This window comes from Pan paniscus, chromosome 13, assembly GCF_029289425.2.
Source record: "Pan paniscus chromosome 13, NHGRI_mPanPan1-v2.0_pri, whole genome shotgun sequence".
Taxonomy (NCBI): Eukaryota; Metazoa; Chordata; class Mammalia; order Primates; family Hominidae; genus Pan; species Pan paniscus.
In genome coordinates, this window is record NC_073262.2 from 98,516,400 (window position 1) to 98,528,910 (window position 12,511).

General features: G+C 33.9%; 1 protein-coding gene across 1 annotated transcript in view; it reads right to left on the reverse strand.

Moving 5' to 3' along the window:
- DNAH7 (dynein axonemal heavy chain 7) overlaps nt 1-12,511 on the reverse strand; it is a 336,155-nt gene that overhangs the window by 160,351 nt on the left and 163,293 nt on the right. Inside the window, exons 26-29 of the mRNA XM_008950635.4 lie at nt 11,351-11,453; nt 11,103-11,230; nt 4,716-4,928; nt 2,104-2,202 (exon numbers count right to left, since the gene is read on the reverse strand). Of these exons, the coding sequence (XP_008948883.3) occupies nt 2,104-2,202; nt 4,716-4,928; nt 11,103-11,230; nt 11,351-11,453 (543 nt within the window). The remainder of the gene's footprint in view (nt 1-2,103; nt 2,203-4,715; nt 4,929-11,102; nt 11,231-11,350; nt 11,454-12,511) is intronic.

Here is a 12,511-nt window from a genome sequence, read left to right on the forward strand (position 1 = left end):
CTGGGTAGCTGGGACTATAGGTGGCAGTATTTTAAAGTATAAAATTTCATAAATAAAACCGTCAAAATAACCAAGAAAATTAACATATCCATCACTCTCAAAAAGTTTCCTGTAACCTTTTGTAATCTTCCTTCCCTCCTCTCCTTGCTGCCTCCTACCTCCATCCCCAGATTGCCACTGATCTGTTTTTGGTTACTATTTTTATTTGCATTGTCTAGACTTTAATATAAATGAAATTAGACCATATGCATACTACTTTTTCCCTCTGGCTTCCTTCACATGGCATAAATATTTTGAGATTCAAACATGTCACAGCAGGTATCAATAGTTTATTCTTTTTTTTGCCGAGTAATATTCCACCGTAACAAAGTGCTACAGTTTTTAAATCTATTCACCTATTGATGTGCATTTTCACTGTTCCAGTTTTAGGCTACTACAAATAAACTGACTACAAACATTTGTGTGTGAATTTGTATGAACAAATGCTTTCATTTCCCTTGGGTGAATACTGAGACGTGGAATAACCTGAATATGGTGGATAGGTGTTGAACATTTTAAGAAACTGCTTAACTGTTTTCTAAAGTGGTTGTACTAAGTCATGTTCCTCTAGCCATGTATAAAAGTTCCAATATTAGGTATGATCCATCTTTTAAATTTTAGCCATGCTGTGCAGTGATATTTTGTTACGGTTTTGATTTGTATTTTCCAATGAGTAACTTCTTTACCTGTGCTTAGGCCATATGTTTATATTTTTCCTGATCTTGTCTTTCATTTTCTTATGTGTCTTTCAAAGAGTAGTTTTTTTTTTCAATTTTGTCAATGTATTCTTTTATGGATTGTGTTTTTTGGTATTGTACTTAAGTAATCTTTGTCTAACACAAAGTCACAAAGGTTTTCTGCTAGAAATGTTAGAGCTTGAGGTTTTACATTTAGTTTCACGTTATTTTTAAGTTAAAAAGTTGGAGTCCTGACTTCTAGTTCAAAAATGGCAGCACAGAAGCAAGTGGACTTCACTCCTCACCTCCACTTGAGAAATACTGCTTAATAAATGTTTGCTGAATGAATATACAACTGCATGACAATACATCTAGTGAGGTATATTTCCATATTCTGAAAATAAACATAGGTTTTACTCCTGGAAAACCTGTACAGTGCACTAGTACTAAACAAATTGAGGGAAAACTTTAAGGAGAAAATCTGAACTCTTTCCTTGTTGATTTGCTCCATAATATATTTGCATGTCAACTCTAAATACTAAGTAAAGCTCTTTTCAGAATGATGAGACATGGTTGCCATCGGTAGCTAATGACACTGGACAATACTAGCAACAGCATCTCTTCTCCCCTTCCCCATGACATGACAATATCTTCAGTGCTAGGAAAACTGGATAACTATATGCAGAAGAATGAAACTAGATTCCTATATCTGGAAATATGTAACACACTGCAAGCTAACTGCCTGAATTCCAAAACAGCATAAGTTAGTCCAACATCTAACATTTAGGAGGCACTCACTACCCCTCTGAGTTCTTCTACCTGGTATGGAGAAGAGGAAAAGAATGACACCAAAGGATATTATGAAAACTTTAACCATTATTCTAATACTTCCTCTCAATTACTCATAATCTTAAATTATAATAAGATTATTAAGCTTAGTTCTTATGTTATCATAAAAAACAATTTCATAAAAGTCATCTCATTTAAGGAAATTAAGCATATTTATCTATTTTATTTCTTCAGTCATTAGTTGAACAAGCATTTACTATATCTATACTGTGCTAGGGATTCAGTGGTGTGTTAGACCAATTATTTTTCTTTACGGAGGCTGCATTCTAGTGGAATTTATAAGCAAATATTTTGTAACTTTCATGTGCCCATTATTTTCTGCAGTAACTAACTTAAAAGTACTATTTTAAAATCCCAAGTTGTTGAAAGTTCTCAAAGTGACAAAGCTAGCTAAACACACTTCAAATAAAATATGGAATTATCTATGTTTCTCTGTACTGTGTCATTGTTTTCCATAGTGGGAGCTTCACAACCTTAGACATGTGATAAATACATTATTATAAGAGTTTTGATGCATCGGGATAATGAATGTTCTTACCTCAAAGAGTGGTAAATCATGGGATAAAAATTTTGGCAGATTTACATCAATGATAGATCTAAGCAGCAAAATTTCTTCATTTTCATTTGGATATTTCAGCTAAAAAAAAAAAAAACTCATGAGGATATCTGCATCTGCTAACAGCACCTACCCCCTTCGTGTTCGCATACACACAAACCTACAGACCCTGTACTCAGTTTAAACAAATGCTGCTCTTCTTTCATTATATTGGATTGTTATGAATTTTAGAAACTGACATTTAAACTTGTATTTTTTTTTTACTAGTTTATAATAAAAATACAGGTTAAACTAACTACCTTTTCACAGATATGCTAAGTAAAGAGGTATTAACATGAATTAAATATAGTTTGGCAGCTGCCATCCCTTATATTGGGTAGAGCTTGCTTGTTCTCTGCATGTATTCATGACTAGCAGTAGATTGGTCAAATGAAAATTATTAAAAGTGGGCAATCATTTTGAAAAGAGGCATTTAAATTTAAAACATATAAACATTCACTAATTTTCCCATATTTTGATGCCAAGGCCTTTTCTCTGCGTATACAGTTAGGCACAATTTTTTTTTCCAAAAGCATCAATAACACATCATCTATTCTATCTTGTTGTGTTCTGTTTTTGTTTTTTAAAGAGGCCAGTGCTCTTCAAAGATACTTGTAATATAATTTAAGTGTATCATTCTGATAAATTTTTAAGTTTTTCTTCAGTTTTATACACACTTCTTATCAACATCTTATTCAAAGTCAAAATTTTAGCATTTCATCGTTATTGAATCTTTCTTAAACATGAACTTAGTTTTCACAGGAAAAAAATTCCTTCTTTCTATGCTTATATATCATCAGTTTTCGCACCATGCAGTTAGATGACATAATAACAGTAACGTGTCCAAGCGGCTTCAAAAAGGTTCAAGAACAAGCAAACCGGCTCTGAGTAAGGAATGCAGCTCATCTGACAGAAGCCGAAGTGGAAGGGCAGAGCAGGGGATGCTGCTGGCTGCACGCCCAGAACGCCACATGTTAGCAAGTTCCACAGAGACAGTGGAGACGGCTGGTCATGCGCTAAGTTAGTTTAATAAAGTGTGTTTAAGAAAACTCACATTAGATTCCAAAATATTTGTGGTGTACCCAAAGTTTACTACAAATCTGGTTGAACTCTTAACTTGTTACTCATACCTATAATAATGTTCACATGAATTTACAAAAATCCAAACTCAGAATTATTTCTTCCAACTTTAATACATTATTCAACATCTCACTCCAAAGCTTCTCCTACCACCATGCATATAATTTTCCAGAACCCTCTCCCTTTTCTCTAGAATCTCTCTGCCTAATAAATGCCATATTCTCACTTAATTAGCTTCAGCCTTACAAAGTGTGTGATGCCTAGCAGTCAGAGTCAGTCTCTGAAACTCGAGTTCCCCAATGACAGAGCATGTCCTGTTGATCTGGATTTTGTTTTTGGATCAATCTAACTGCACATCAATTATGCAGTGTCAGAAGTCTCTTTTGTTCTTTGAGAGGCTGTTATTTTAAAGCAAATGCTTAAATTGTTTCTTGCTATAATAGAAACAAGCTTCAAAATATTCAGGTCAGAACACTCAACAATTCTATATTAGCTTTGAAAAAGAATGATAGGATTCATTTGCAGGATTCATTTGCTGCATAACTTTAATAGCTCAATTCCATAGTCAAGATTTCAGTGATGACATACACTAGGACAATGCATTATACTTCCCATTATCTGACCACAATCTAATCCTGACATGCCAACTTAATACAAATTGTTGCCTCTAGTCCCTTTTGTTTATTGCAACAAACAATGACTTGAAGTTATGTCAGGCTAATGTGAAATAGAATATCACCACTATATATCAGAATTCTTGATAACATTATTATGGAAGATAAAAATGCATCCTATTGTTCTTAATCACATAGGATATAATTTAAAATCTGTATCTTCTACAAATCATGAATGTGAAAATTTTGCAAGCTCCAAGGTCATATTTTGCCTTTTTCTATTAACTAAGCCTATCTGATTTCATAAAGAACTAACTAATGTACAGTTATATTTCATGGTTCTACAATATACTCTCAATGAAAAGTCAACCAAAGCTTAAAGTATTTGGGCTTTCATATATTACAGTTACAATTTAGACCATTTTGAAGGTAAACATCATACTGCAAATCTATTACTGCTAGTCCACAGTTGGCTGCAATTGTGTAATTATAATAAGTGACAATATTTAGAATCTTTTGTGTATATTTATTATACTTATTTCATTTAATGCTATATTTGTTTATATGTTTATATAGACTGAGAGCATTCAAAACATTTCTCAGGAGTAAGCAATTTTATTCCTTGGTAGTACCCCGTTAATGAAACAGAACTCAAATCACTAAGAATTACATGTGTAAGGTTTTACAAATCATTATAAAATTTCTTTTTTCATGTGTACAAGATAATACATTTTTGGTTTAATAATTGATTTTTTTCAATCAATTAATGAAACCAACAAGTTATTGGAATTCTCTGAAGACCCATTAGGCTGGAAATCTACAAATAGGAAATTTACAAGTAAGAAATATTGTGTTCTCTACCTTCAGATTCCCAGCAGCAGTAAGAACTGACTTCACGGCTCTCATTCCATAGTCGTAGTGATGTTGAGATGACAGCTGCTCTGAACACAAGCGATACGTAGCCACAATTTTTACAGACAGTGGTCGAGCAGTGACAAACCCACAGGAGTACAGGACTATTTCAGCAATCATGGCATAGTCAGGTACCATCATTGCTACTGTCCGAAAGAGAGCCTATGGGTAGGTAGAAAGTTACCTTTAAAAGGATCATCATAAAATAAGCTAGGCATGGAAAGATAAATACCACACGTTCTCACTAATATGTGGAGGCTAAAAAAGTTTATCTCATACAAGCAGAGAGTAAAATAGTGGTAACTAGAGGCTGGGAAAGGTGAGGTGGGGCAATGGGGAGAGGCTGGTTAACAAATGCAAAATTTCAGGTACATAAAAGAAATAAATTCTAGTGTACTGTAGCACTGTGGGGTGATTATAGTTAAAAATAATTTATTCTATATTTTTAAATAGCTAAAAGAGAAGAATTTGAATGTTTCCAACACAAATAAATGATAAATATTTGAGGTGATAGATACACTATACCCTGATTTGATCATTACACATTGTTTACATGCATCAAACTATCCCTCTCTACTCAATAAATATATACAATTATTATATGTCATTAAGAATAATTTTAAAAGGCAAAAATATATAAATAAAGAGGTTAGGGGATTAAAATAAATAAAAAGACCATTGTAAAGATAATCATGCTCTTTATTTCATAATGTTATGACTTTATACCTTTTCTACAATAGCATTAAATTTTAATGTTCATAGCCCATTAATAGTAATGTATTATATTCTTGAAATTTGCCAAGAGAGTAGATCTTAAGTGTTACCAACAGAAAGAAAACAGAAAAAGTATATATGTGAGGTGGTGGGTAAGTTGATTGGCTTGATTAGGGGTATTGTTACACGATGTATATGTATATCAAAACATCACATTGTACACCTTAAATATGTATGATGTTTATTTGTCAATCATACTTCAATAAAAAAATCATTGACCTGGAAGTTTAAAAAGTAAACAAATAAACAGACAAATTCCTGGCTTCTGAAAATATAAAATAAAATAAATTTTAATGTTCAAATCATATAGATAAAAAGCAACTTAAAAAATCAATATCCTGTTGTGTATATAATAAATATATCATTAGCTTTTTGTATCAATTCTTTTTCGTCTAAGTGTTCAATTTCAATTACATTATATTCTTCATGGGAAGCAACATGTTACAGAACCTCAGACTCTCCCAGGATGTTCAAAAGTTGGGTTTCTCATCTGGGCTGCTGAGTGTCCCCACGTTGGGAGACCTGGCTTCAAGCGAGGCTCTACAGGGATCTACTTAATTATATAATCTAAGGTTTACCAGATTATGTTAGTGTTAGACAAATTATCCATTTTGAGATATTTTTAACTTTTTTGAATCTGAAGTCACAATGTCAGTATTTCAACAAGCATAATAAAGGAAAGAAAACTGGAAATAAGTAATACACAATTATTATTAGAGATAAATCAATTTTACAAATTGTAAAGATAACTTTTTCTCATGATATTTAAAATACTGAGGTTATATGATGTTTTTGATGGTAAGTAAATAGAAAACAATATATTCTGAAAGAATAAATAAGAATTTAGGTATAGAATATTAGTATGTATGAGGACTCACTTCAATAGCTCATGTATTAAAACATGGCTTTCTTGTACAAAATATGGAAGACAGCAATATTCTAAGGGAAAAAAAAGTTATTCTAGTGAATGACAATCACAGTCAGATAGTTCATAAGTACATTCTGGGAATTAGTTGAATTACCAAAAACTCAAGGTAGATAGAAAACAAGAATATCTTGTTTAAATGATTCGTTATGACTCTTCTAAGTTGAGAACAATTCGAAGATTTGTATCAAATAAGATCCTTCTAATGTGTTGTGTTAATTACTAGTTAGAGGCCATAGTGCTGCTATTTTATCAATAAGGTTACCATTAAAGAATGGAAAGAATAAAATGTTTAAAAAATATAATTTGAGCAAATAACTTGAAATAAAAAAGCTTAAGCAAGCGTTCTAACCACTACACACATCAGGGAAAAAAGAGCATGAGAATTGCTATACAGTTGGTATCTCTTTTAAAGGGTAGGTTCTCAACAACTACTTTTTTAAAGAATAAAAGAGAGAATGACTGAATTAACAAATCAGTCAGCCAGTCAATGGGGTTAGGGTGGTAAAGTTTTTCTGCAATAGCACAAATTCCTGCTAGTTTGAGGTCAACATCCAGGACTGTGTGTTGTAGGTTTCCCTTTGACCACCCTAGTTACTTCACAAATATCCTATTCACCTCTTAGCACTGTTAGCCATAAGGTTGTGGAAAATGATGAAGCAGACATATTTCTGACTAGCAGAACAAAAAATAAAGTGAGGTAAACAAGTGTCAAGGGGTATCATGATATTCCATTTATTAGGAGTCCTCCACCAATGATTGAACAATGATACGTAACACAATGAAAAACATCCTGATTGAAATATTTTTTAAGCCTAAACCAGTGATTCTCAAACAGGTTGTGCAGCATACAGATATAATGTGGTTCGATTTTGGATGTACCAGAAATAATTTGTTGGTAATAGCAGTAAGTTTGAAGATAATTTAGTGCTTTGTTAAAAAAATTAAATTGGATTCTAACTTAACCAGTGACATAGTTTGTTGAGTGTGAAAACAAAGAGGGTACAGATCCAGGTAACATGCCAAGACTTGAGTAAATTCCAGTGCATGTAATCCATGTGAACATAATCTTCATGTTTATCTCAGCAAAAATAAATGATCAAGAATAGCTGTTCTACTGCTTCTGCTCTATTGGTGGAAGAAGGGGGGTGGTACATAAGGAAATGTGTATACTTTCTGGAGCATGCTTTCAAAGGACTACATATTGGTACAATAAAAAAAATTCAAGCAATAACTTTTTACCATTTACTTTTAAGAAACTGCAAATCGATTTTATAAATATTTTGATCTGTTCAGGAACAAGCTGGATTTTAGTTGAATGAAATGGAGGATTTAGGATCTACTTTGTTTTTTTCCCCTCAATACTATTAGTGTTTCACCCTACATATACTCTGAAAAGCTATGTATCACTTTACTGGCTTTGTGACATTAGGAGATCTAGAATGTGTCTATTTTACCGTGGCTTCTAACAAACTATTCTAAAATGATCATTGACTACTGATTCTTCAGAATAGTTTAAATCTAAAATATAGCTTCTCTAAAGTGAAGATGTATTTAAGAAATTGCTTTATTATGCAGATTTTGTCTAAATGTAACAGGATGTCAAAATGGGACTCTTTCTGTATGATATGATACATCAGTTACTACAGTGAGTATGATCTTCTCAATATACAAAATCTACAAAGGAAATGTCTACAACCTTGAACCCTCTCATCTACTTGTAGATTACAAAATATTTGAGAGAGGAAGGAGTTGTGAAAATATTCCCTTTGAAGGGAGCTGTCGTTATGCTCTGAGTCCCCACAACCCTCCTCACTACACCCAAGTTCTGTGAGAGCTTGGTAGATACTCCTGCATTTCAGGAGACATGGACTGGTGCCTGACTCATGTCTGAAAAAGGATAGTGACCTGTGGTAGCAGGATTAATACCCAGGGTTTATTGGGAAAAGGATTTATGAGCGGTACACAACAAAGAAGGGCCACACTGAAGCTCTATAAGTGCTGCCCTACATACCTCCTGGCAGAGTGAGAGCTCTCCAACAGTGAAGTTTACATGGAGTTGACCACAGAGATCCAGGCAAAGAGAAGGCAATGACAACTGGAGAAACAGAATCCATCACTCAAGCTTCAGGAATTACAAGTAGACTCCTCCTAATGGGAGAGTCTCTGAAGAACCCATGGACATGCACATGACAGGACTCAGCTATAAATCTCAGCCAAGTCCAGGGACTTCACCCAGAAGGTCAGATCTGAACTGTACATATGTTTAGCATTTACTGCTAGTTTAAAGGATGACCATGAATTTGTCAGACAGGAAAGAGGAGGCCTAGAGGAGCACTTGAGAGAGAGAAAATAGCATGTAGAAAGGCAAGGGACCTTCAGAGGCTAGTGAGGCCCAGTGTAACAGACAGAGGCAGGGAAATGGCAGGACAGATGCAACTGAGTCCTCATGCCAAGGCTCTTGTAGATTGTACTAAGAAATCTGAACTTTAGTCCATGGACAAAAAGGAGCCCAGCAGTTTTTTAAAGTTGAAGATTATATGATTAGATTTCTTTTGATAGATAACACTGGTAGCATTGTGATGGGGAATTCATTATAGTGAATTTCCATAGAGAAGAAATTGATGACAAGTGAACTATTCCAATAAGACATATGGGAGAAGATAGAAGGCAGGGAGCAGCAAGGTGTGGCAGGGGGACCAGGTCAGTACAGCAGGGATTGTAGGAGTTGTGTGAAATGGAAACCCTGGGCTTGGTGACTGACTGAATCACCAGGTGAAGAAGAGGGAGTTTTTGAGAATGATTCCGAAAACTGGTAATGATACTTTCTGGGCCCCATCAGGCTTTTATTATTTTTTAAGGAATATGTAACTCTTTCATTTCAGACTTGTTAGGTAATTGGTATTTCCATATATACCTGAAAACAGATGCTCTGTAGAAGCTTGAACCAAGAAGGCTGCACAATAGGAGAAGCTATCAGAATTGAGAACAGCTTTTGGCCTCATGTAGAAGGAAAATACATTATCCCCAAGAACTACCAGGTGAATATGTTAGCACTGTTTCAATCTGCACGGTAAATAAAACCATGGAAAAGTCTGCAGAGGGCATTAACAAACTCAACCAATAATGGCTCCCAGCTTTCTATAACAAGCTACTCACAGATTTTTGCTTTTCCTACCTTTGCAAATTTACATATTCAGATTGATCCTACCAAATAAATGAACAACATAGCGAACAAATACAAGAACTGCAACAACAACAAGAAAGGCTTTCCAAAAGAAAATGCCAAATAAAACTTGTAAAATGTTTCTTAGATAGAAGAGTAATTTACCGTTTTTCATTTGTTAATCATGCCTTCCTTCACTAAGGCAAAATCCTAAAACATAAGACTTAACATATAAAGGGGCATGAAATGGAAATACAAAAACACTTGGCAGCAATTAGTCATATCAAGTCTTTTTGGTGGAAAAGAAAAACTGCTCATTTAGTCTGGGAAGCTGTCAGTCTAAGCATGTGAAGTGTGGAAGTAATATAGGATCTAGTCAGGAGATTTGGTTTCGGATCCACAATTACTATTGCATTATTCTTCAACATTGCTGTCTGTATATGTGCCATACATATGCAATTCATCAGAAAAGGATATAAAATGGTTAACCAAAATATGGGGAAAATGTCATATTTTACTAATAATCAAAGAAAATGGTTTTTTTTTTTTAAAGTAAAGTCTGGTCAATTCAAGAAAGTGTTTTGTTCTTTTTCATTAAAAAATTAATGCTGGGTGTCAATGAAAATTGAGAACTGATATGGGATGAAAATCATTTCAACCTGTCTTGGAGCACAATTTAGCAATAAATATCTTAGTCCCATGACTCCATCTAAAGAAATATTTCAAAGTAGAGAAACGCCCTTAGTAAAAACTACTCATTGTGATATTATTTATAATGCAGGAAAACTGAAAGCAAACTGAATGTCCAAAAGTAAGCTACAGTTCAGTAAATGTATTAATAGTTGGAATTATGCTTATAAAGATGGGAATGTGCTCATGATATAATATTAACGTGAAAAAAAACCCACCAAGCATACACAATAGTGTGTTTCCAGCATTGTAATAAGGCATTTAAAAGTAGGGGGACACAATCTATAGTAAGCAGTAGAATGGGTACACCCTTAGCATTTTTCTATATTTTCTAATTTTTCAAAATTAGCACTATTTTAAAAATAAATATTTTGGGAATTGTTCCTGGTGTGGATATTTACTCTGTAGAAATACTCAAAGCTTTAAAAATTGTTTTCTAAAACAATTTTCTAAAACATTATAGCTAAAACAAAATATTTTACATAAACTCAAGGATAGCATACTCTTTCTTTTCACATACACACAGACAGACACACACACACACACACACACACTTTTAAAATATTTTCTTTCTTTTTTTTTTTTTTTTTTTTTTTTTAAGAGACAAGGTCTCACTATGCCCAGGCTGGTCTCAAACACCTGAGTTCAAGTGATCCTCCCACCACCTCAGCCTCCCAAAGTGCTAGGATTATAGGCGTTAGCCACCACGCCCAGCTCTTTTCATATATTAACTTTGTAAATTATAGAGAGGAAATAGATTATATAATAACTCCTTCCATACCTTCAGGTTATCTGGCAGTTCTGATCGCCCAGCATACCCAGGGTTCATTGTTATAAACACAGCACATGTGGGGTCAAGTTTTAGTTCAGTTCCTTCAAACATCAGTATATCAGCACCTGCATTAATACCTGTAGGTAATCAGGAATGAAATGACTTAGTAATACCACATATAAACATGAGCTGTACCATTCACTATCTCTCATATTTATTTTATTTTCACATAATGCAACGACAAACTAGTCCATTACCTCTTTGGATAGTAAGGATTTGTTGAGCAACCACAGAGAGTACTTCCAAATCAATTCTGTTAAACTCATCAAAGCAAGCCCAGGCTCCACAAGATAACAGTCCCTATGAGAAAAGAGTAATGAAAATTTTTGACTTTATCTGATTCAATATTGCACTGAAATGTTGTATTTTCACCTGATCTTTTCAAGGATTTAATATCCTGTCAAGGAAATTGCTTATTCGCCTTTATCTTTCAAGACAGCTGATTTTTTCATTATCAATTCATTATTCTGCATGAATAAAAGAGTTTGATCAATTGGAAAATTTTCCAATTAACATTTTTCTCCTTTCTGCAATTTTTTAGCATTTAGACATACACCTATAATCTCAAAGCCTTTCCTGCTTTTTATTTACAAGTTGATTTTACTTGCTTACTCCACATGGATTTTATAGCATAGGTTATAACAACCATCTAAATAAGATGACTTCTGTTGCCAGTGAGATTGCCTTGTGGTTTGAGCACCTTAATAGCCAACTACCATAGTTTAAGGCCCTGGTTTGCGGTCCTAACCCACAGCTACCTCACAGATATGTGCCATTCGATCATAAGGAAAAACTGGAAAATCAAGCATGAGTAGTTTCATCTGAATTCAGATTTACTTTTAAAAACATCAAATGATTCAACAAATATGTACTGAACATACATTTTATAGATTGTGTGTGTGCATGCAAGCACACACATGCATGTTATATCGAGTACACTGTATGTGCCAACCATGACTCACAGCACTTCATATGCATATTTTATGCAAGGACACTAAGGCTATACCATATGAGATGTTAAATAATTAGCACAAAGCCACACGGATTATAGCAGCTGACCTTGGATTTTTACACATTTCATTCTTCTGAACCACACTGGATTGTACACGAACTCTATGGATGTCAAAGAATAGTACATTCTCATTAGTTGGAGAAGACCCTATAAATGACTTTGACCTCTAATGCATGGCGACAAATCACAGAGAACAGAATGCTTTGGAAGTCATATTCAAGCAGTTATATAAATTTTGAGATTCTTGATAATAAAAATCATGTCTTTCTAATTTTCTACCCCCATTATTCAGCTAAATGCCTACATAAAGAAGCTATTTACAAATACTAATAAGCAAATTTAATAC